The following is a 20,435-nucleotide window of genomic DNA, read 5'->3' as shown; positions in this document are numbered from 1 at the left end:
TTGCCTACCTTCAGGCGCTTTTGTTATTCGCGTAAAACAAGGTATGTATGGGTAAAAGAACGAAAAAGGGATAAACAGGTGACTAAATATCTTGCATTTAATTTACAAGGTTTGCTTGGCTTGACTTCGTTCGTACCGTTGGAAACAAGTCTGTGCCTGCTGCTATGTACTCGGTGGGTGTCGCGGCCGCCGAGCGATTCGAAAAGGTTCAGCAAAGAGCGAAGTAAATACTTTTTGGCCCGAAATATTGCCTCCTTTGGCCCGAAATGTTGCCCCCCCCTGCCCCCCCCTGGACAAAACTTGGGGGGGGGCATTGCCCCGCTGCCCCCCCCGGTGTCGACGCCCCTGTGCAGCAGACGACGTTCACGTAGGCGCGCGACCGCCGCCGCGTGGCGGCCTGGTCGGCCTGGTTAGGCCCGGCCCTGGTGGTGCTGGTCCAGGGCGTGGCGGTTGGCGCGCTGCCCTTGGGGTCGGGTCGCCGACGCTCTGGGTCTCCCGGGGCCACCCACCGCCAACTTGTAGAAACTCCTCCCGCTCCCCGCACCTCTCCCCCGGCGGCCCTCCACTCGTCGCTCTGTCTGCGTCGCACTCACGGGGCGTCCCTGGCGGAGTGAGAGAGACCCAGCGGCGACAAACGACACTCCGGAATGGTTCAGTCGCGCGATGCGTGCGGCGCGGCGTGCGGTCCGGCCGCGTCCGTCGGCCAGCTGCAAGGCAGCGCTGCTCTGATTGGTCCGTGGTCGTCGCGGCCCGCCTCGCCTCTCCCTCCCACCGGCTTGGCCTCCCGTCCTTATCTCTCTCTCGGAGGCGTCCCCGGCGTGTCATCCGCCTGCATGATGAGGGGAGGTGTTGCTATGACGACCCGAACACAGTCCGCCCGGACCTACTACTTGTTGTTTGCCAAGTTCGCCAGTGTCCCCCCAGGGCCTCCGGGCTTGCATGGGGTTGCCGTGGTGGCGGTGGGGACCGCGGTGGGGACAGGGCGGGGGAGTGCTGCGCCGCGTTCCGCGAACTGCCGCTTATATGGACTCATCCGTCAGGCGGCAGCGCTCTCCCTCTTTCTCTCTCGCTCTCCATAGCCTGATGGATGGAATAACACACCCCGGCGCGCGCACTTACATACACACACACACACACACACACACACACACACACACAACCGCACGCACACACACACACACAAACGCACGCACACACGCGCACTAGCATTACACACTAACTTGAACTTACATCCCCAAACACCCCATGCCGTCACGCGCGCGCGCGCGCACACACACTCACACACACACACACACACACACACACTCCGGGCACCCCGTCCAGCCTGCTCCCCTTAATGGACGACCGATTTCCTTGCATTCCTTCTCCCCCCCCCCCCCTTTCCAGTGCCCCGCCACGCGCTTGTTCCTCGAGCTGGCGCCGACATGCCTCCCTCCACACCACTCTGTCATCCTCGAGGAAGTCGTCGCTTGGAGATTGCGTTTGGCGCGCTCGTCGCGCTGACACGATGATATGGTCGCGTCGCGTTGGAATTCGATAGTCCACCGCACCGCGGCACCGCACCGCGTCTCGCTCGCCGCGCGGAGCAACATTGCAGCGGCGGAGCGGCGGCAGTGTGCCGTAGTTGTTGGGTACGGGGATGAGTGGTCCGGGGCGGCCTAGGGCGGCCCAGGGCGGCCTCCACTCGCATCCCCGGCCAAGTGCTTCCTTCCTCCGCCTTCCTCCCCAATCGAAAATCTCTCCCGTTTGGCGTGCTGGTCGTGCTGCCGTCTGATTCCGAACACTGCTTCGTCACTCTGTCTCTCTCGCACCCCTACGGACCGCCCCATGAGTGCGAGAGAGACAGAGCCGGAATCAGACGGCTGGCGTGCCTGCCCACCGCGCCACTCCGCGCTGTCCTTTATTCGGGCGGTGCGGCCATCAGCGGTAATCTTTCCGGGCTGAATGGATCTCGGCCGCCACGCCGCGCCACTGCATTCAGGGCATTCAGGCCGCAGGCCGCGGCGTGCCGACGGCGTGCCGTCCTCGGCCCTCGGCGTGCTCGTTGCCGTGGCAGTGGCGTGGCAGTGGCGTGGCAGTGGCGTGGCAGGGGCGTGGCGGGGCTCCCTCACCCCCCTGGCGGCCTGGCGGTCTGGCCAGCCCTGCCGGCGGACGCAGCGCGTCGAGCTACTTAGGGCCTCTCGGCTGGGGGCTCTACGCCCCAGACGCTCAGCTTTCACGTCGCGTGATGAGCTGCCGGTTCACTCGGGCGGGGAATCGAGGGAAATGGATAGACTGCCTGGGCGGCCTGGGGCCTCGTGTCGAGGCTCCGTGATGCCTTTCGGACGGACTGTGACGCTTGTGAGGCTTAGGTTGGGTTGGGCGCGGGAAAACCGCCATCATTATCGGTGTCTTTAAAATGTCAGCCTCTCTGGCCACCCGACCTGCTTTATCGGAGTCTGGGCGCAGCACCGCGGGCTGTGTGCCGAGCGGGGCTGAGCGGGGGTGGCAGTGCCGTGGCACACACCGACGGGCAGACGGAGACAGACAGCGCCGCCGCGGCGCTCGCTCGCAAACAATATTTAGGATTCTGCGGGAGTTGATTTGGCGGCGCGGCGTTTCGGCGGGGCGCGAGTCGCATGGTGAGTCGCACGCCGAGGCGGAAAGGCCCCCCTTTTCCGCCACGCCCCCACCGCCCCCTTCCGCGGGACGCCGCTGTCACGCTCATCATGCGTGTGCGTCGGGGGCCGGGGGAAAGAAAAGCCGCCACCGCCGGGGAAAATTATATTTTAGCGCGACACGGTAATATTGTAAGTCGATTAATTTCCGGAGAGAAGGGGAGCACGCGGCGTTTGACGACGGCGCTGGCTTTGAACGCGGCCGGGGGGGGGGGGGGGGCACGGGGAAATGGCCGGGGGCTTTGGAGCAGCAGGTATAGAAAGCCGTCGTCGTGGTGGTCGTCGCGGCCGTCGCAGCCGTCGCTCCTCCAGCCGTCGGCATCGCCAGGGACGCTCGCTCATTAGAAACTACGACCAACGCGGAAACTTGCCCCCTGGTGCCGCGCCGCCCGGCTGGATAATTCCCCGGGCAGGATTAAAAATAATAAAAGAGGAAAACGAGGAGAAATAACGGCTTAAAAGAAAACGCGTGAAAAAAAAAGGAAAACGGGCGTGGAAAAGTTAGCACCCAGCGCCGCCATGCGCCGCCATGCGCCGCCGGGGTGCTTGCCGCCACTCCGCGGCGCAGTCATCCGGGACGTGCCCAAGGCCGTGCCCAAGGCCGAGACGAATCGCGGAGCTAAGCCGCCGGCCGTCTGCATGACAAGCGGCACGGCCAGCACGGCCAGCACGGGCGGGTAACGGGCGCGCGCCGGCCCGATTAATTACGACCAACTCGGCGGGACAAGGCGACGGCGACGGGAAATAATTATTTCTGCGCGTGGCCAAAAGTTTTTTGGACGCGGACCTCACCCTCCCTCCTCGTCCCCCGGCGAGATGCGTTCTGTTTCCGTTAACTCGCTGACGCCGCCGGTTTCTCGTCGCGGTCCTCGCAGTGGCGGTGCCCTACGGTGCCCGGGCCGAGGGCTCGCTCCTGGAGGCCCTTCGACTTTATCCCTTCGTCATAAAACCGGCTGCCGGAGCACAGCCATCGAACGCCCCGGCGGCCCCGGCCGCAACTCAACTTAATCCTCCGCCATTTTTCTTCACCTGCCGCGGCACTGTAGCGAGGCTGGGGTGGGCCTCCTCGCGGGGGCGGGCTCGGGGCTCCGTGTTTCTCGGGGCAGATGGTATGAATGAAAGTTTGATCCAGTTCCTGCACCACGACACGCGCTCTCCCTCCGACAAGGGAAGTCCAGAGCGGCGGGGAGGCCCAGCTGCAGCGTGAGGGCGTGGGCGACGAGCGCGAGCGCGCACCAGTCACCCCACGGCCGCCCACGAGTCCGGCAGCAGCTGCACCATGCCGGGCGATCACGTCGAGCCCCGCCCCGCCCCCTTGCTGCTGTGTCGGCCGACGCAGTGACGTGACTTCGGAGGCGTGCGCGGCACGGACACTGGACACGTGCAGGCCAGCCTTGGCTACATCCGCCGTGCCGCGCCGTACCGCGCCGTGCCGCGCCGTGCCACACATGTCGCCAACGGGGCGCGCCACGCGGCGTGTGGAAAGGCACAACTCCGGAGGCCCCCTTCCCTTCCCCGCCCACAGCGCTGCTCCCCCTCCCCTCCTCCTCTAGCGCCGCGTTTATGTTTCGAAACTGTCCGCCTCGAGCGCGTTCCCCGGCCCGCCGCGCCGCCGCGCCGCTGCCGGCAATACATCCGTGTCGTTGTTGTAAAGTTCGCATCGCGACCCCGCCTGCCGCGAGCCTCGTGTGCGCACGTGCAAGCGGAGGCAGCGCGGCGCCTGCAGGGGTCCGGCGACGTCCTGGGGGAAGAGGGAGGGGGGGGGCTTTCATCGCGCTTCACAGTGCTTCGCAGTGCTTCAGGGCGATGCGGGGGAAGGGTGGAGAGCGGGCGGCCGGCCTGGGGCTCTGCCCCGCCCCGCCCCGCCCCCCCGCCCCGCCCGCGGTGCCACGCCGGCTGCGGGTGGTAGGGGGTTGCGCAGCGGAGGACCGCAGGAGCAGATCGACCCGGCCGGACCGGCTGCGGAAAGCGTGTTGCAAGCGTGTTGCAAGCGAGATGCAAGCGAGATGCAAGCGTGTTGCAAGCGAGGGGTAACCAACTAGAGTCAATCAGGGTACGTCTAGTTGGTCATCAGTGCAATAATCAACATAATCCGACATGATCACAAAAGTACATTTGGAGATTCAAATACTTTTTGACCATTTTTGCGTGGTTACTGCTCCCAAACTAGCTGCGTCAAAGCCTTCCCGAGGCGGGCCATGCAAGAGTAAAGTCTTAAGAATACCAGGGCGTTGAGGGAGGTCTTTGACCGCAGCTAGATTGGATGGAGTGGCAGCCCAAAGTCACAAAAAACGGCTACTTTCGGAGATTCAATAACTTTTTGGTCATCTTTGCGTGGTTACTGCTCCCAAACTAGCTGCGGTCAAAGCCTTCCCGAGGCGGGCCATGCAAGAGTAAAGTCTTAAGAATACCAGGGCGTTGAGGGAGGTCTTTGACCGCAGCTAGATTGGATGCAGTGGCAGCCCAAAGTCACCAAAAACGGCTACTTTCGGAGATTCAATAACTTTTTGACCATCTTTGCGTGGTTACTGCTCCCAAACTAGCTGCGGTCAAAGCCTTCCCGAGGCGGGCCATGCAAGAGTAAAGTCTTAAGAATACCAGGGCGTTGAGGGAGGTCTTTGACCGCAGCTAGATTGGTCCCAGTGACCGCCCAAAGTCAGCAATATTTGATTTTCGACAATTTGACAGCTTTCCGAGGCCGGCCCTCAAATAATTCCAATCATTCCTAACAATTAACATAATCTCTTCGACTGTGCCTCGAGGCCTTGGCGCGCTTGGCGGCGTCCTCTCGTCCTGGCGGTCGAGTCTATCGTCGCGAACAGTGGCCTCGTCGTCGCGGCCCGGCCGTGGCTCATCCACGCCTCATCCACGCCGTCATCATCCTCCATTAATAACGCGCACCGCGTCACCAACAAGTCCCCCGCCGCGGTGGGGCGCCGGGCCGCCCGGCCGACGGACAGGCGGACAAGCAGACAGACACACAAAGGCAGAAAGGTAGTCAGACAGGCGTGCAACAGACGGACAAGACATGCGGTGTTGGCGTGAAGAAGCCGTCCGCTGCAGACTGATTCCGAGAGTCGTCTTCGTCGCTCTGTCTCTCTCGCGTTCGTGGGGCGTCCCGTAGGTGCGAGAGAGAAAGAGACAGAGCGACGAAGAGGACTCTCGGAGTGGCGGTACGACAAGCAGGACGACAGCCCAGCCGCGCGGGCCTCCTCGTAAGACAATAGAGCCGCCCTGCCGTCAGTGCCATCCCGGTGGGAAATTAACAAGACGGGAAATTAACAAGTGGGAAATTAAGAGGCAAAATCAAGACGGCCAAACCGAGAAGACGGGAGAGAAGTAAGAAATTTTGAGGAGACACGGGGGGAAATTAATGAAACTGGAGATTAAGAAGTGGGAAATTTTCCCCTCCAGTGACTCCTCTCCTCATAATTAACGAGGCGCATTGATTAAAAGCCCCGCTGCGCTGCGGTCGCTATCTCCCGGCCGCAGCAGCAGCGCCAGCGGCGCCGGCGGCGACACACCGCCAAAATAATGTATTGCGCTTCGAGCCGTTGCGCGGCCGGGGCATGGCCGGGCAGGCAGCGTGTCGCTGACGCTCTGCCGCGCGAAAACAAGGACGCTGTGTTTTTATGAATCAAAACGGCATTGGCGCCTTTGGCACGCTGGAGCCGATCGGAGAGCGCCTGCAGACTCCAGGGTAGGCCGACCCGCCGCGCACCGGCGTCGCCGCGCTGCCTAGGGCCGTCACGTCAGGCTGACAGGCTGACAGCGAGGAGGTTGTTGCATTCACTCAAAAGTACTCTGTGCACTTATTCGCATTCCTACGACGCACACGGCATTAACGGCATTGACAGGACATTTTTTGTACAGTGTGGTCCTGGCCAGCCCCGCCCGACGGCCCGACGGCGCAGTCCTGAAGGCCGAGAAGGGCGGCCTGCGAGGGACTGCGAGGGCCCACCCGAAGGCCCAAGCCCGAGGGGGGTTGGGGCGCAACAAGCATCCTGTGACTAGCATCCGGACTCGCAGTACCGAAGTCTGCCGGGGCGGGGAGAGGGGGGGGGCGTTCGCTGATGGAAGGAGGGCGGGACAGGCGAGGCAAGGCTCCCTCTCCGCGGGGGACCCAGCCACTCAACCTTCCCGCTCTTTTTGCCTGGCCGGGCGGGGCGTGGCGGGGCGGGGCGCGGCGCGGCGAGCGATGAGAGTGGTGGTGCAGTCTGGCCCCACCTCACCGTGTCACCTGTCCGGGTGATTGCAAGCCGAACTGGAGCGCACCTGTCGTACGGCCGCCATCAGGTGGCCGACAACGGTGCCGACCGCGTCGACCGCCGCACTTCTCATTTTGGGGTGGGGGAGCTTTCCTCCCTATTTTTTGGCACGCTCCCCCAGCTCGGGCTCGACTCTCAGCACCCTTCGATATTTCTTTGGCCATGGAAGGACGGGTTGCCACTCCCCTCTCAAGGCTTGTATTCCAGCGGCTAGCCAGTGGGAGGCCAAAGGTCGCATGGCAATATACTGCGGCCCTGGGCCGTGGCGGGGCGGCACTGCGACATCCCCAAAGAGCAACGCGCCGCCCTCCTCGGGCAGACTCGTCCAACTGCCCCGCCCCGCCCTGCCCCGCCCCGCCCTGCCCCGCCCCGCCTTGCCCCGCGTTCTATTGGATTGTTCCGAGTTCCGCCTCCATGAGGAAAAGACGGTTCCGGTGCCGAGAGGAGGCAGAGCCCCGCCAAGCCCCGCCAAGCCCTGCAGCAGCCCGCCCTTCGTCCTGCTCGATAAACTAGAGCGCGTGTTCGACGGCCGCGTCGCCGCGTCGCCGCGTCAGCGAGGCCCGCGTCGAAGCCGCGGCGTCATGTCATCCGCGGACGACCGGCAGCTGGGTTTCTGATGAGCGGCCGGCCGTTGCAGTGCCCTGGCAGTGCCCGTTCGCCACCGTCGTCGGACTCGCTCCTCGCATGGGGTTATTGTCGCTTGATCGCAGTTCGACACGCGACCGGGTCTTTCGTCGCTCGTTCTCATGTGTTTTATTTCTGTTGCAGGTAAGTGCCGCGCCGCGCCACGCCGCACGCCGGACTGCCATCTGGAGCCGCGGTGTCTGTGCGCGCCGCGCCGCGCCGCGTGGTTCGGCGCACGGCCGCTGTGGGCGAGGAGGCGCTGCCGACCGGGTTGCGGCCCCCGGCTGCCCCCGGCGCTGCGCGGGGTAGCGACGCTCCCCCGGCGGCGTATACACGCGGCGCTGCGCGTCGCTACCCCGCGCGCTGCGCTGTCCCTCGTCACCCCGTCAAACAAAATATTTAAATGCAAACTGCCATGTGGCCACACGGCGGGCGGCACCCCTAGCGGCACCCTTGCGTCGGCCGCTCAGTGGTTCGCGTTGCTGCATGCATGACCACATCACTCTCGCCGCCACCGTCGCCGGCATGGTGGCTCCCTCGACGACGGCCTGCTTGCCGCTCCGAGGCAGGAAGTGCAGAAACTCGGTAGTTTGGCGGACGGCTCGTCTTAACCTATCTTCTGCTCCTTTCGCTGGAGCTCGTTCTGCGGTCGGTGGACCCATTTTCGTCCCCGCAGTCGGGGCCGCGAGTCGGAAAACAGGGTAACAGTCCGCCTCGCCCTCGCCCCGGCCTTCGGGGACGCCCCGGGGGATGGAGGACGACGCCAGCCTGGAACTATTTTTCGCTCTTTTGCACAAGCGATTTTCAGCCGGGGGCCCCCAGCCCCAGCTCCCCGCATTGCCCGCAGGGGGTGCGCCGCGTGCCGCGTGCCCCGTGCCGCGCTGCGGGCCGAGCGGGACAGTTTAGATTTGGTGCTTGTTGGCCCTCCCCTCCCCCTCCCCCTCCCCCCGCGCCTCGCCGCCGTCCTCACGCTGCGGCGTTTGGCGGGGAGGCGGGGAGGGGCGGTCAAGGCCGTGACGCTCGCGAGCTATCAGCCGGTGGCCGCCGAGCTCAGATAGCCCCCTCCCCTCCCCTCGACCGCTAGCCCGCCTGATACCCCCATCACGCAGACCGCGTGGCTTGCCTGGCTTGCCCGGGCTCGCCCCTGCCGCAGTCACCCCTTCCACCCCCACGCCCCGGCAGAGGCAGCAAAGACACACCGCCACCCTTCTTCGGCGAGGGACATTCCCGCTCTGCTCTGTTCGAGGCGGTCCAAGCTGTTGTTGTTTTTGTTGCCGATGGAGTTGTTGTTGTTGATGTTGTTACTGTGTCGACGAGTTGGGAGTTGCTGCTTTCCGGATGCCCGTTGAGGCATTATTCTCTCCGCCTTGTGCATCTCGAGGCTATCTCTCTGACTCTCCCTCGCGAGGCATAAGTGGGGCCGCTGCGAGGCTGCTTTTGTTGGCGCGGCCGTGGCTTGCTGGTGGCCGAGAGAGAGAGAGAGAGAGAGAGAGAGAGAGAGAGAGAGAGAGAGAGAGAGAGAGAGAGAGAGAGAGAGAGTGAGGGGGGAGGGGTTCGGGGAGGCGAGGCGAGGGCCGCCCCGAGTGGCAGGCCCCACTCCGCCCCGTTTTGTTCCCGAGAGCGCTTAGCGCGGCACTGCTGCGGACCGAGGAATTTCATTCATTCATTCGCGAGAAACTTTCAAGCTGCAGCGACCGTGGCCAGCCGGAGAGCGGTGTGCATCTTTTGGCTCCCCGCGTCTCTGTGCGCCGCAACCTGCAGTCTCACTCACCGCAGCATGCAAGAAAGTTTCGTTTCCAACTTTGATGGCATCGCCACGACAGAGCGTCGGCCACATCGAACTCAACTCGCCCGCCGACTTTCGTCAAAGTTGCTCGTGGAAAAACGAAACACGAGACAGGTCGCCTTTTTCATTCTCTTGTCCCACCAGGGCTGCGTCTCGAGGGTCGCCAAGTCGGACGCGGCATCGCACCGTGCCACGTTACACTGCACAGTGGATTTGCCAGAAGACCGGTGGAAGCAGCCAAAATTCTAGACGCGTTTTGAGCTGCAGAGTCGCTGAACGGGGCTTGAACCGAACGTGTCACCCCACCAATGGATTGCTCTCCGAACGAGGAATCCGTTGGTCGGGTCACACGATAGGTTCCAGTCTTGTTTAGCGACTCTGGAGCTCAAAACGCGTCGAGAGTTTTGGTCGGCCGCGCCGGTTTTCTGGCCCACTGTGCGGTGCGCTTGCTGCGCGGCTCGCTGTGCATCTGGTGCAGTGTGGGCGGCAGACCTGCTAACTCGTGACGTGTGCCGACGTGGCTGGCGAGGCTGGCATTCGATCGGCCGAAGGACAGCCGCCGCAGAGCTCTCTCTCTCTGATACGCCCTGGCCAGGCTGCCGGGGCTGCCGGGGCTGCCGGGACGGGGTCAGGCAGCCTGACCTACAGCTCGAGGGTCTCGAGGGGCGCCAGGATGAAATTGCCGGTCGCTCGGCTGCCGCCCTGCCGGACGGTGCAAGGGCTGGCCGGGCTAGGCCCTTTGTCCACCTGCCCCGGGCCACTCCACTCCAAGGAAGGGCGGCGGGGCGGCGCGGTGTTGGCTGCTTCACTCGGGCAGCCCTTTGAGCTCCACCGGCCCGCAGTGTTTGCCCCACCGAAGAAGCCCTTTCATGTGACAACGACTTAACTACAGCCTCGGCGAGCGCCGGGGAGTCGTCCAAGTGTCGTGCCGGGCGAAGCTGCATGCGGCAGGCGTTCACTCCACGCACGACAACGCCGTGATATTCATATTAGTATTCTTGAGTATTGTGCAATATTCGATTCAATTATTCAAAAGAACCCACGCAGAGACCGCCAAAAGTCAGCCCAAACCCGATTTCTTTACATTTGTCACCGCTTTCAACAACTTTGCGGCACAACTGCCCCCAAACAAAGGCGGAAAATCGCACTCCGTAGCAAAGGCATGCTAAGGGAAGTCCAACGAATACTGCCCCGACGGGCCTCGAACGCTCTGGTCGCGTTGCCTCGCAGTGCCTCGCAGTGCCTCGCAGTGGCGTAGTGCGGCTCCCTGCCCAATTCGGCTCGGAGTGGCAGCCGGCCAGCCGACACTTCCGTACTTTGCGGGCGGGTGGGCCGCTCGGTGGGCCGGGCCAGAGCCCGAGGCCGGGTGGGCCGGGTGGGCCGGGTGGGCCCCTGGGAGTGGGGGGCGCGTAGGTGCAGTGGAGGGCGGCCCGGGCTGGTGCCCGGCCTGCCCGGTGGGGGGCGGGACGGGGCGGGACGGGGTGGGGCGGCCCGGGCCGGCGGGGTACGGCACGGCTCGCGGCTCGGCGGCGCGGCCCTAGACTGGGGGACTCAGTGGGAGTCGCGGCGTGGAGGGGCCCAGACGGCCCGGTACGGCACGGCCAAGCAGCCAAGCACCGAAGCACGGCGCACGGCCCAGCCGCACGGGACGCGCACGGAACGCCTCGCAGCGCGAACACCTGCCGCGTTAGTGCGTGTTTGTGCGAAACATACAGTGTGGTAGGCAGTGAGTAGGGCTGTGCTGTGTTACACTTCGTGCGCGCTCTCCGCCGTCCTCTTCCCCGCGTGCCCGACCAACACGCGCCAGGATCCTCCGCTGTCCTTGGCACGCGCGTGCTTTGGCGGCCTTCGCGGCCGTCAGAGCGGCGTCCCCGGACGCCCCCGGACGTGCCCGTCGGCCCACGCCATAGGACGTCGCCCTGCCGCTTGACAACGTGACAACGTCCATGTTTCTTTCAGTGCCCCTCCCGGCCCCTCCCCCTCCGCCAAGCGGATTTCCACCGCGCTCACAGCGGCGTGCTGTGACACTGTGACAGGCCTACGGCCCCGACGGCCACCCGCTCCGTGCATCCCGGCCTGCCCGGCCTGCCTGATGGGCCCCGCGTGGCGTGGCGTGCCAGATAGAGGGTTTGTTTGCCCCCCCCCTTCCTCCGCGCCAAATGAGGTTGATATAGCGCCGCATCCCGAAACGCGCGCCGAAACGGATCCACGGCCGCGTAGCCCCGTGCCCTCCGAGCGGCCGGAGCGCTGCAGAGGCTTTCAAATTATCGGCCCGGCGACGGCAGTGCGCGGCAGCCACGCCTGCATTAGCCATGCACCGGGAATCGATGGCGCCCCCGGAATAAATATCGCCGGAACATTGCTTCGACGCCGCGGGCGCAGCACAGTGGGCCTGAAGGCCGGTGGAGGCGGACAAAATTCTGGACGCGTTTTGAGCTCCAGAGTCGCCAAATGGGGCTCAAACTGAACGTGTGACCCCACCAATGGATTGCTCTCCGAACGAGGAATCCAATGGTGGGGTCACACGTCCTGTTTAGTGACTCTGGAGCTCAAAATGTGTCCAGAGTTTTGGCCGCCTCCAGCGGTCTTCTCGCCCACTGTGCGCAGGCAGGGCAGCCCGGCTGCGCGGCGGGCTGGCCCCCTTTTTGTTGCTTTTGCTCAGCGCGCACGCACCGCGCCGGAAAACGAGCTTCGTTTTTCCATCGGCGCGATGAGGGCTTCGTTTCGGCCTGTCACACGCAGGCAGGCCGGCCGTCGGTCCGGCCGAGCGGCAGTTACGAAATGCGGACGTCAGCCGATCGGACCAGACTTGCCACGAAAGTAGGCAAGACCGGAACGGTTGCCAACCTCAGCCTGCTCTAAAGGCAATAAACTCTATGCGACGTGGGTCCTTGGGCCCACACTGGTCCAGCCGGGCGTTGGCTCCGCCGCTCGCGGACCGTGGGACTGCCATCTCCGGCGTGGCAGCTGTCCTGCGCCGACAATGCCGGCAATGCGAGCGCAGAGTGACACACTGCGACAGCGCACCGATGCACGTGACGTGACGCTGACGCGTTCACCTCCAGCCGTCGCTCGCTTTCCGGCTACTCAATCACCGAGGCCAGAGGACACCCCTCCTCCCCCACTCACCGGCAGGCGGGGATTCTGCTGGAAACCTTTGTGTTCCATTTCTGGGAACGAATCAAAGGGATTGTTTTCGCCGCCGCGCCCACCCCACGCGCCGCACAATCCCAAGTCCCGAGGGCCGTTACTCCTGAAAAAGTAATGCGAACGGGACCTGCAGGGCTCGTGTGGGCAGCGCGGCCCGGCTTTGTAGCCCTTGGGCAGCGCGCGGTGATGCATGGGCCTGGCTTGCAGCCCTGGCCAGCCCTCGGAGCCCTTTGGCCATATTGTAACCGCCTCCCCCCCCCCTCGGCCCTTTAACGTGCGACCCTTCATGGCCGCGCACTGCACACACCCATCCACGCGGCGGCCCTTGTTAGGGCTCGCCTCTGCAGCCCTGCAGCCCCAGAACCCGGAGCCAACCCGGGCGGCCCTACCAACCGCGGTCCTGGCCGCCCTGTGTGCACAGCGCAGAGCGGCGCAGAGCGTGGAGCAGGTCGGGCCTTGCCTTGCGTCGGTCGCCGCGTCGCCGGGACGAACTGTGACGTTCCCTCACGAATTATGGATGGCGCCATTCCGGGCGGTATATTGCGACCCCCCCCCCTTTCCCCCCAATGTCCCTCCCCGCACGGCAAACCCCTGGGGCGGCCAAGCTTGCCGAGCTGCGGCGCGCACTGCTGCATCGCTTTGCATGTGGAGGATGAGGACCTGCTGCAGGGGGACACCGAACTGCCGCTGCAGTGCGAGAGAGACGGAAGCGCTTTTCGGAACGGGCCGCCGCTGCAGTCTGCAGTGCTGTGCCAGCTGAGGCCGCAAGAATGGGCCCTGCAGTGCTGGCGTGCACCTGCGCCGCTTGCGCCGGCCTGCGCCCTACCCGCCAGGCCCTGCTGCGACGCGCGAATAGCCGAGAGACTCACTTCCCGCTCTGCCTCCCTCGCTCTTGTGGAGTGTGCCGCAGTGCGCCGCCTCGGCCCGCGCCTCTGGAGCCCCTGCCAGGAGCCGGGCAGGCCGCTCGCCGCCCGCCTTGTGCGCCGGCACAGCCTACCTTCCAGGCGGCCGGCCACTGTTGGAGCCTCCATGTCCTCGAACAGGGCTCGGATCGAGCACACGGTGGTACCAATAGACTTCTCATTCGCCGATGGATTGCCCATCCATCGGTGCCCGCTTGTGTTCGTTCCGCCGCTGAAGACACGAGAGCCGCCTCCAGTGCGTCCACCTCGTCCAGGTGCACCAGCCCGCCCCGGCCCGCCACTCCCCGGCAATCACAGTCACGGTCGTCCTCGCCGGCCTGCCGTCGGCCTGCCGGCCTTGGCTGCTCTTTTCGATCAATAATGCGGATGGGGCACCACGCCGCGGTCGATGCCGTCCAGGCCGCGGCGGGCTGCGCGCGGACCAGGACGACGTCAGGACGACGTCGTCGCCGAGTCCCGGACACGGCCGGGGCGACGCCACTGCAAGTCCAGTCAGCCGACCGGCACGGCCGCCGTCGCCGTGGTGGTGGACACGGTGGACACGGTCACTATATCACGTCCAGGAGCCTTGAATTATTTCCAAGGCGCACTCGTAGTGGTGCTGGAGGAGGGGCGGTGGGATGGGCCGGCGTGTGATGTGACTGGCAAGGGGGCGCCCTGCCTGCACGGCCTGCACGGCCCTGCCGCGCCCCGGCGCGGCTGTGTCGGCCGCAGGCTTGCCGGGGGGGTTTCAATTTATTGATGTCCCGTGTTTTCGACTACCTGCTCGGCACGTGAGCCCGGCCTCTGCCACAGTTGTGTTCCTGGGGTCCCCGTTCCGTTCCGCCCCGCCCCGCGGCGCAGACGACGACCTAAGAATTACGTTAGTGAAGGCCAGCGCCGTGCCCCGCCCCACCCACCCCCCCCGCCCCCCGCCCCGCCCCGCCCCGCCCCGCCCCACCCCGCCCGCCCCGCCCACCCCCCGCCCCCCCCCCCGCCCCGCCCCGCCCGTCGCGGCCATGCGGCTTATCCGGGCCGCCGCGATAAATCAAGGTAGCTCCGCCGGGGAAGGGGATCGGGATTAATCGGCCCGAAAGCGAAAAACGGAATCGAAAAGGGCTTAATGACGCGCCGCCGTTGGCAGTGCAGTGCGTTCCACTCGTTCTGTGCTGCGCCAATTCCAATCATCGTGAAAAAGGAGGAAAAACACGAATCTGCGCCCGCGGTCGCCGCGCCACTGCTGTGATGGGCAGTCGGTGTTGTCGCGAGTCTGTTCTTTATTGGACCGCGGCGCTCCGCTCCACTCCAGCGAGTCGAGGCGAGAGCATTAATTCCCTTCTGATTGGCGGGGCAGACAGACTCGCCGGACTCGGCCCAGCTTCCTTCGCTGTTCGCGGTACTTAGAGAGTCGGTCCGACATCAATCATCGGCCAACAGGCCTGGCGGCCGAGCTGGCGGCTCCCCCTCCCCCTCCCCTCCTTGCGGCCCTTGCGGCCCTCTGCCCCGCGGCCGTGCCAGCGAATACCCTTCCGCGTTGTGCCGCGCACACTGGCGGACACCAGCCGGGCAGAAAAATAATGAGAATGGAGAAGGGAACGCACGAAAATAGGGGGAGCGCAGCGGCTCTGTCCGGAGCGCGGCGACGTTGAGAGTAAACTCCCTCGTCCTGCGGTCCTTCGCGGGCCGGGCCGGGCCGCGTCGTCGCGTCCACATGCCAGTGCCCGCTTCCTTCACTCGCCCTCCACCCTCCCGCGACCTCCATTTTCGTGTGTCCCGGAAATTGGTCGCAGTAAGCGTGTCGCGGGACGGCACGGCTGGCTGGCTGGCTGGCTGGCTGCATAGTCGAGTCGATGCTGATGTTTTGCCTGCCCCCACTCTTTGGCGCGCTACCTCGGAAGCGCCCTCCCCCCCTCACCGCTTCACCCCTTTTTTTTAGGGGAGAATAAGAAAAATAAAGGCAAAATGCCCGGCGGATGTTGTCGCGCTAAAGTTTCCGCGATACTGTCGAGGAACGCGCGACGAGGAGGGGGTGGCGTGACGGGACGGGAACGCCCCGCCCCGCCCCGCCCCGCCCCGCCCCGCCCGCTTTCCCCGGGGGCCCCGGCCCCGTCCCGCCCCGCCAAACCCCACCCGGTTTAACAAGTCCCCTCTTAGTTGTTAAGCAGAGCTCTTCCCCTTTTGACAGCTTGGGGGTCAGCGAGATGCCGCCAGTTAATTGTTCTCCGCTACCCGCAGTCTCCTCTTTACCTTCTCCCCCCCCCTCTTGCTGGTGGCCCACCAAATTTTAAATAGCTAAGGAGAGAAAAAGAGGGACGGTTTAGCTGGCAAAATCCATCATCCCTTTTCTCCGCACTCATAGTGTTTCCTAGCCACTCCCTCGTTTACTCGTCCCCTAGCTCTGGGCTTTCTTCTGACTACTCATCGGCTTAGCTGCCGCGCTCTATCTCATCCATTCAAATTTTTCAATATGCCCCCAACGTTGCAAATTTTTTTTACGGCTCACCACCCGGGCGACATTGGGGCAAGGGCCATCGCGGGCACACACATTGCTTCCGTGGCTCAGTGCCTCCGAGCACGGTTCTCAGCCAGTAGTCCCGGGTTCTATTCCCGTCTCAGTATTTTTCGGAGAGTAAAAAAATTATTAGCGTTTGTAACTGAGGGATTAGCTAGCACAACAAATGTGGTTGGCTGTCGCGACCAGGCATGATTGCTGATGCTGCTAGCAATATTTTTAGTTACCACGACTGCTGATTCTTGGCTGGCCCCATATCAGCCAGCATAGCTGTCACAACGGGTTTTCCGTGCGCCCCGCGCGAGGTGCTGTCTTATCATTTCTCGTTCTGAAGCGGCTCCGTGTTCACCCCGTTCCTTCGGCCTTCAGGTCGCCAAACTCGCATCGCGTTCCGTGTTCGTCTTTTCCCAAGTCGCCGCGCGTTTTTGTTGTTTTTAATCAGAGTCTCTGTCCGCTGTGCCGCGCCTTGCCCCGCCGTGCTGCATGGCGACGATGCCGCGGGTTATTGCGCTTCTCTCTCCGTCTCCCTGTGTCTCCCTCTTTCACCCTCTCCCTCTCCCCCCCCCTTTTGCGGTGGAAATGGCCTAGGTCGCGATTAAAGCGTGCGAGAATAAAGAAGAGAGGGATGAGAGAGAACAAGAGGGCCACGTCAGCGGGGCAAACGCATCCATCACCCTCCCTATCTCCCTCTCTCTCCCTCCCTCTCGTTCTCTCTCTCTCTCTCTCTCTCTCTCTCTCTCTCTCTCTCTCTCTCTCTCTCTCTCTCTCTCTCTCTCTCTCTCTCTCTCTCGCTCTCTCGCTCGGGCCGCGCTCTATCTCTATCCATTCATTTTTGCAATATCGCCCGGCCACGCGTCGTGTTCATTATTTTTACGGACAAATCACCACCGCAGTGGCGCCATTTCGATGTCCGCGGACGTCGAACTGCGTGTCCCCCCTCCCCCTCGCTGGACTGACATAAATTCGCCCTCGTCCGCCCGCCATGGCTGCAGCGCGCGGTGGAGAAGAGACGGAAAATGAAAGAATAAAAGCGCAGTCAGTCACGCGGCCGGCGTTTTGAGACGACGTGGCGGAACGGGCCGCCAGTGGAGGGAAGGAAAGCGAGTTGAAACGAGAAAGCAGAGAGAGAGAGAGAGAGAGAGAGAGAGAGAGAGAGAGAGAGAGAGAGAGAGAGAGAGAGAGAGAGAGAGAGAGAGGAGAGAGAGAGGCATGTGTCAGCGGCAGGGTCGGCGCCGCAACACACGCCGGGATGCCTACGGCCTACAGGCCTCGGCCTACGGGCCCTGGCCCTACGTAGGCTTCTCCAGCTTACGTCCCCGACCGTGCTGGCGATGGGATCGGGGTCGGCCCGGTTGCCGTGGTTCCCGCTGCCGGTCCACTGCCAGCCTGTCGCCGCCACGACAGTGCACGACAGCCATTCCGGGTGTGTTATGGAAGAGAGCGCCACACGGGCGCAGCGGCGCAGCACAGCTGGTGACGGCCGGGGAGGGTGAGGCGAGGGCTCTCGCGCTCCCCGCCGGCTGCCTGCCTGCCTGCCTGCCTGGGTTACGCTAGGCCGGTCGGGAAAGGGTATAAAGTGAGCAGCACGGGTGTTTGAACCCGGGGCGGCGAGGGAGGAGCTCGGTGAAGCGGCCTTTCTAGGGCACGCCCCGCCTCGCCCCGCCCCGAGCCTCGCCCTGCCCCGGACTCGGTCCGCGTTAGCGCTATCGCGGCAGCCGATGACCGAGAGTTACGGTGCTGTCGGCGGAGGCCGTGGTGGAGGCAGGGCGTGGCGGAGAGCTGCAGGCCGGCGCCAAGTTAGCGAGGCAGGCGAAGCAGGGCCCGATTCAGAACCCCGCTCCCATACGGCGCGGCCTGCGCGACGCAGCCGGGCGGAGAGCCGGAGCGCCTCGACTTGGCCAACTTATAAGGGGAGTTGGGGAGCATCATCTATTCGCAGATTAAACCAGCGGCCCGAGCAGCGGGAAGCGGGTGAGCGCCGCGTGACGCAGGGCGGGCACGACGGCAGTGGCGTGGAGGCGACGCCTCTGCACGCACACGCACACACACACACGTCGTCGGGCCGGGGAGCGCCGCGTCGAGCACCGCCACGAGCGACAGCCTGGAAATGGACTCGCCTGTTTCTGCGCCGCTTGTCACACCAGTGTTCCGGCGAACCCCTCCCCTCCCCTCCCCTCCCCCGCGATCGCCCCGTACCTCCCAGTGCGTGTCCCGGAAGTGTAACACAGCAAGCATTGGCAGCGCTTTGCCGCTTTGCCGCGCTGCCCCGCCAGGCCGCCACCTTTGCCCCATTTGAGCCCCATTCGGCGCCGTTCGGCCGCCGTTGGGGCCCCGAGGGGGCGGGGCGGCGGGCGGACTGCGTAATTTTGTCGCGAGCGGGCGCCTGACTTGTGCCGCTCCGAACACAGCACGACGCACGCCGCCCACCGATTGCAGAGCAGCGGAGCAGCGGAGCCCTCTGGGCGGGGCGGTGTTGCCGAGCGGGCCGAGCGGGCCGGAGCCATGGCGGCCGCGGGCCTGAAGGCGAGCCTCACGGCGCGCCGGGGCTGCGGCTTGTGATCCTCGGTGCATGCACCGCGGGCACCGCGACGAGGAGGGCGGCAGCGATGCGGCCCTGAGACGCGGCCAGGCCGAAGGCCAGGCCCCCGCGGCCCCTGCCCCCGCGGCCCCCGCGGCCCCCGCCCCCGCGGCCCCCGGACGACCCGCCGTCGCCGCCATGTCGCAAGTGGCCGCGCACTGCAACCACTTCAGCAACGACAACAACAACAACACCAACAGCCATGAGAGCGCCGAGGAGGCGGTGCTGGCCGCCGCCGCCACCATCTACCGGTAAGAGCAAGACTCGGAGCAAGATCGGGCGCTTTTGGAAGGGACTGTACACCGTGCGCCGCGTGGCGTGGCGCGTGGCGTGGGGCCCGGGGGGATTATTTCGCTGCGAGACCCACATCAGCGGGGACTACAGCGCTCCACGCGGGACGCGCGCGAGCCGCGCCGCTCCCGTGGGAAAGGGAAGGGGGAGTCAACGTCATTTCGCAGTGTGTGTGAGTGTGAGCCTGTGTGCGTGAGATAGAGCGCAGAAGGAGCTTCAGCGGGATTCACTACACAATAGCCTTCACAAGCAAAACACGCTCATTCCGCGTGATATCGTGCGCGCGCGTACGCCGCCACCTTTTGTAGTGTCGGCTCAGCAGGGCACGGCAGGGCACGGCGCGGCACTCTGGCATGTGGCATGCCGAGCGGCAGCGGTTTAATTCCGCGCGACGCCCCGCCCCGCCCCGCCCCGCCCCGCCCCGCCCCGCCCCGCCCCGCACGGCCTCGGGGGTGACGAGGGGCGGCAAGGCGAGGCAAGGAGGCGAGAAGCCCGCGGCGCGTAATTCAGGCGGGTCGGCGGGACGGCCTTAATGAAAGAACCTCGCGACGTGACGCCGTTTATCTCCTTTGCGCGCCTTTCCGTTTGCCCCTTTCGGCCCTTCCGGCCCCCGGCGCGCCTTCTCCCCTTGTTAGCGCAGCGAGGCATGCGTGTCGCACTATTCGCACTACTCGCAGCACCGCCGCTGCTTATTCGCAGGAAGTAGTTGGCTGCGGCGGGTGTTGCCGCGCTGAGACGTTGGTACAGCGCACCCGCCTTATCGCCCCCCCCCTTCCCCCTTCTTTGCTGAGCGCGCTGCTGGCCATGGGGTGCATGCCCCGAGTGTGTGGGGGTAGCGCGGCGGGAGGGCTGGGGAGGGGGCGGGGGTCACGGGGTCAGGGAGGCACCGTGCCAGGGACCTGCGGCCCAGCGGGGCGGCTAGGCGGGGGGGAGGGGGGCGGGGACAGGTGAGCGAGTGCCTTGGAAAGGCCGCTTGTTTGTGTAAGCTGCATGTCGCTGCGAGGTAAGGGTTCAATGTTGGGGTAAGTTAAAGTCGGCGGTGGGGGTGGGGGACAGGTACAGAGAGTTCCCCTTTGTTGCCAAACTTATTCATTCTTTCGCATTCTTCCCTCATTCAAAAACGGCACATTTTTATTTTTTCAGGTATACTAAGATTCAGGATGGAAGAAGCCGCGGCGTAGCGCGGTGGTAGGTGACGGCCGACTACCTGACTCCGGCCTGGTGTGGGGGTGGGTCCCGGAGGGGACCGACCGGCGAGTCCTTTTGTCTCCACGCATTTATAATGAGCGTTGTAAAATCTCTTGAAATTACTTCAAAATTCTAGAATTGCTATAAAGTCAATGCAGATTCGAAACCACAGGAAAAATCTGAGCAATTTAAAAAAAATAGGAGATTTGAGTCGTTATTACTTGCCAGTGTGATTAACAGGTTCAATAGGTAAAAATTGTCGTAGAAACACGCCGTTTTCACAAAAGTTCATAAAATTTTATGGTCATTTCTAAACATTCATTAATTACAGAAACAATTTGATATTTAAAGTTTCGACTTTTGCTGCATTTAAAAGCCCATTAAAATTCGACGGCCTCCTGTTCGGAATACGACGGTCGCTCTCCACCCGCACAATGGGGAGGGGTCCGGGGTCCGTGTCAATGGGGGCCCGGGCGGGC

General features: G+C 64.2%; 1 protein-coding gene across 3 annotated transcripts in view; it reads left to right on the top strand.

Moving 5' to 3' along the window:
* Positions 1–20,435, top strand: part of LOC117642644 (voltage-gated potassium channel subunit beta-2) — a 42,049-nt gene that overhangs the window by 2,335 nt on the left and 19,279 nt on the right. For 2 of the 3 annotated variants that reach the window (XM_034381059.1, XM_034381049.1), the window contains exon 1: positions 18,599–18,728. The exons of the other annotated variant lie outside the window; for it this stretch is intronic. In XM_034381059.1, coding sequence (XP_034236950.1) covers positions 18,616–18,728 — 113 coding nt within the window. In that variant the 5' untranslated portion in view covers positions 18,599–18,615. Of the gene's footprint in view, positions 1–18,598; positions 18,729–20,435 lie in introns of those variants that run through there. 3 annotated transcript variants of the gene reach the window in all.

Source organism: Thrips palmi, unplaced genomic scaffold (assembly GCF_012932325.1).
Source record: "Thrips palmi isolate BJ-2018 unplaced genomic scaffold, TpBJ-2018v1 HiC_scaffold_1, whole genome shotgun sequence".
Lineage (NCBI taxonomy): Eukaryota > Metazoa > Arthropoda > Insecta > Thysanoptera > Thripidae > Thrips > Thrips palmi.
The sequence above is the reverse complement of the archived record's forward strand: the minus strand, read 5'-3'. Positions and strand labels throughout refer to the sequence as shown.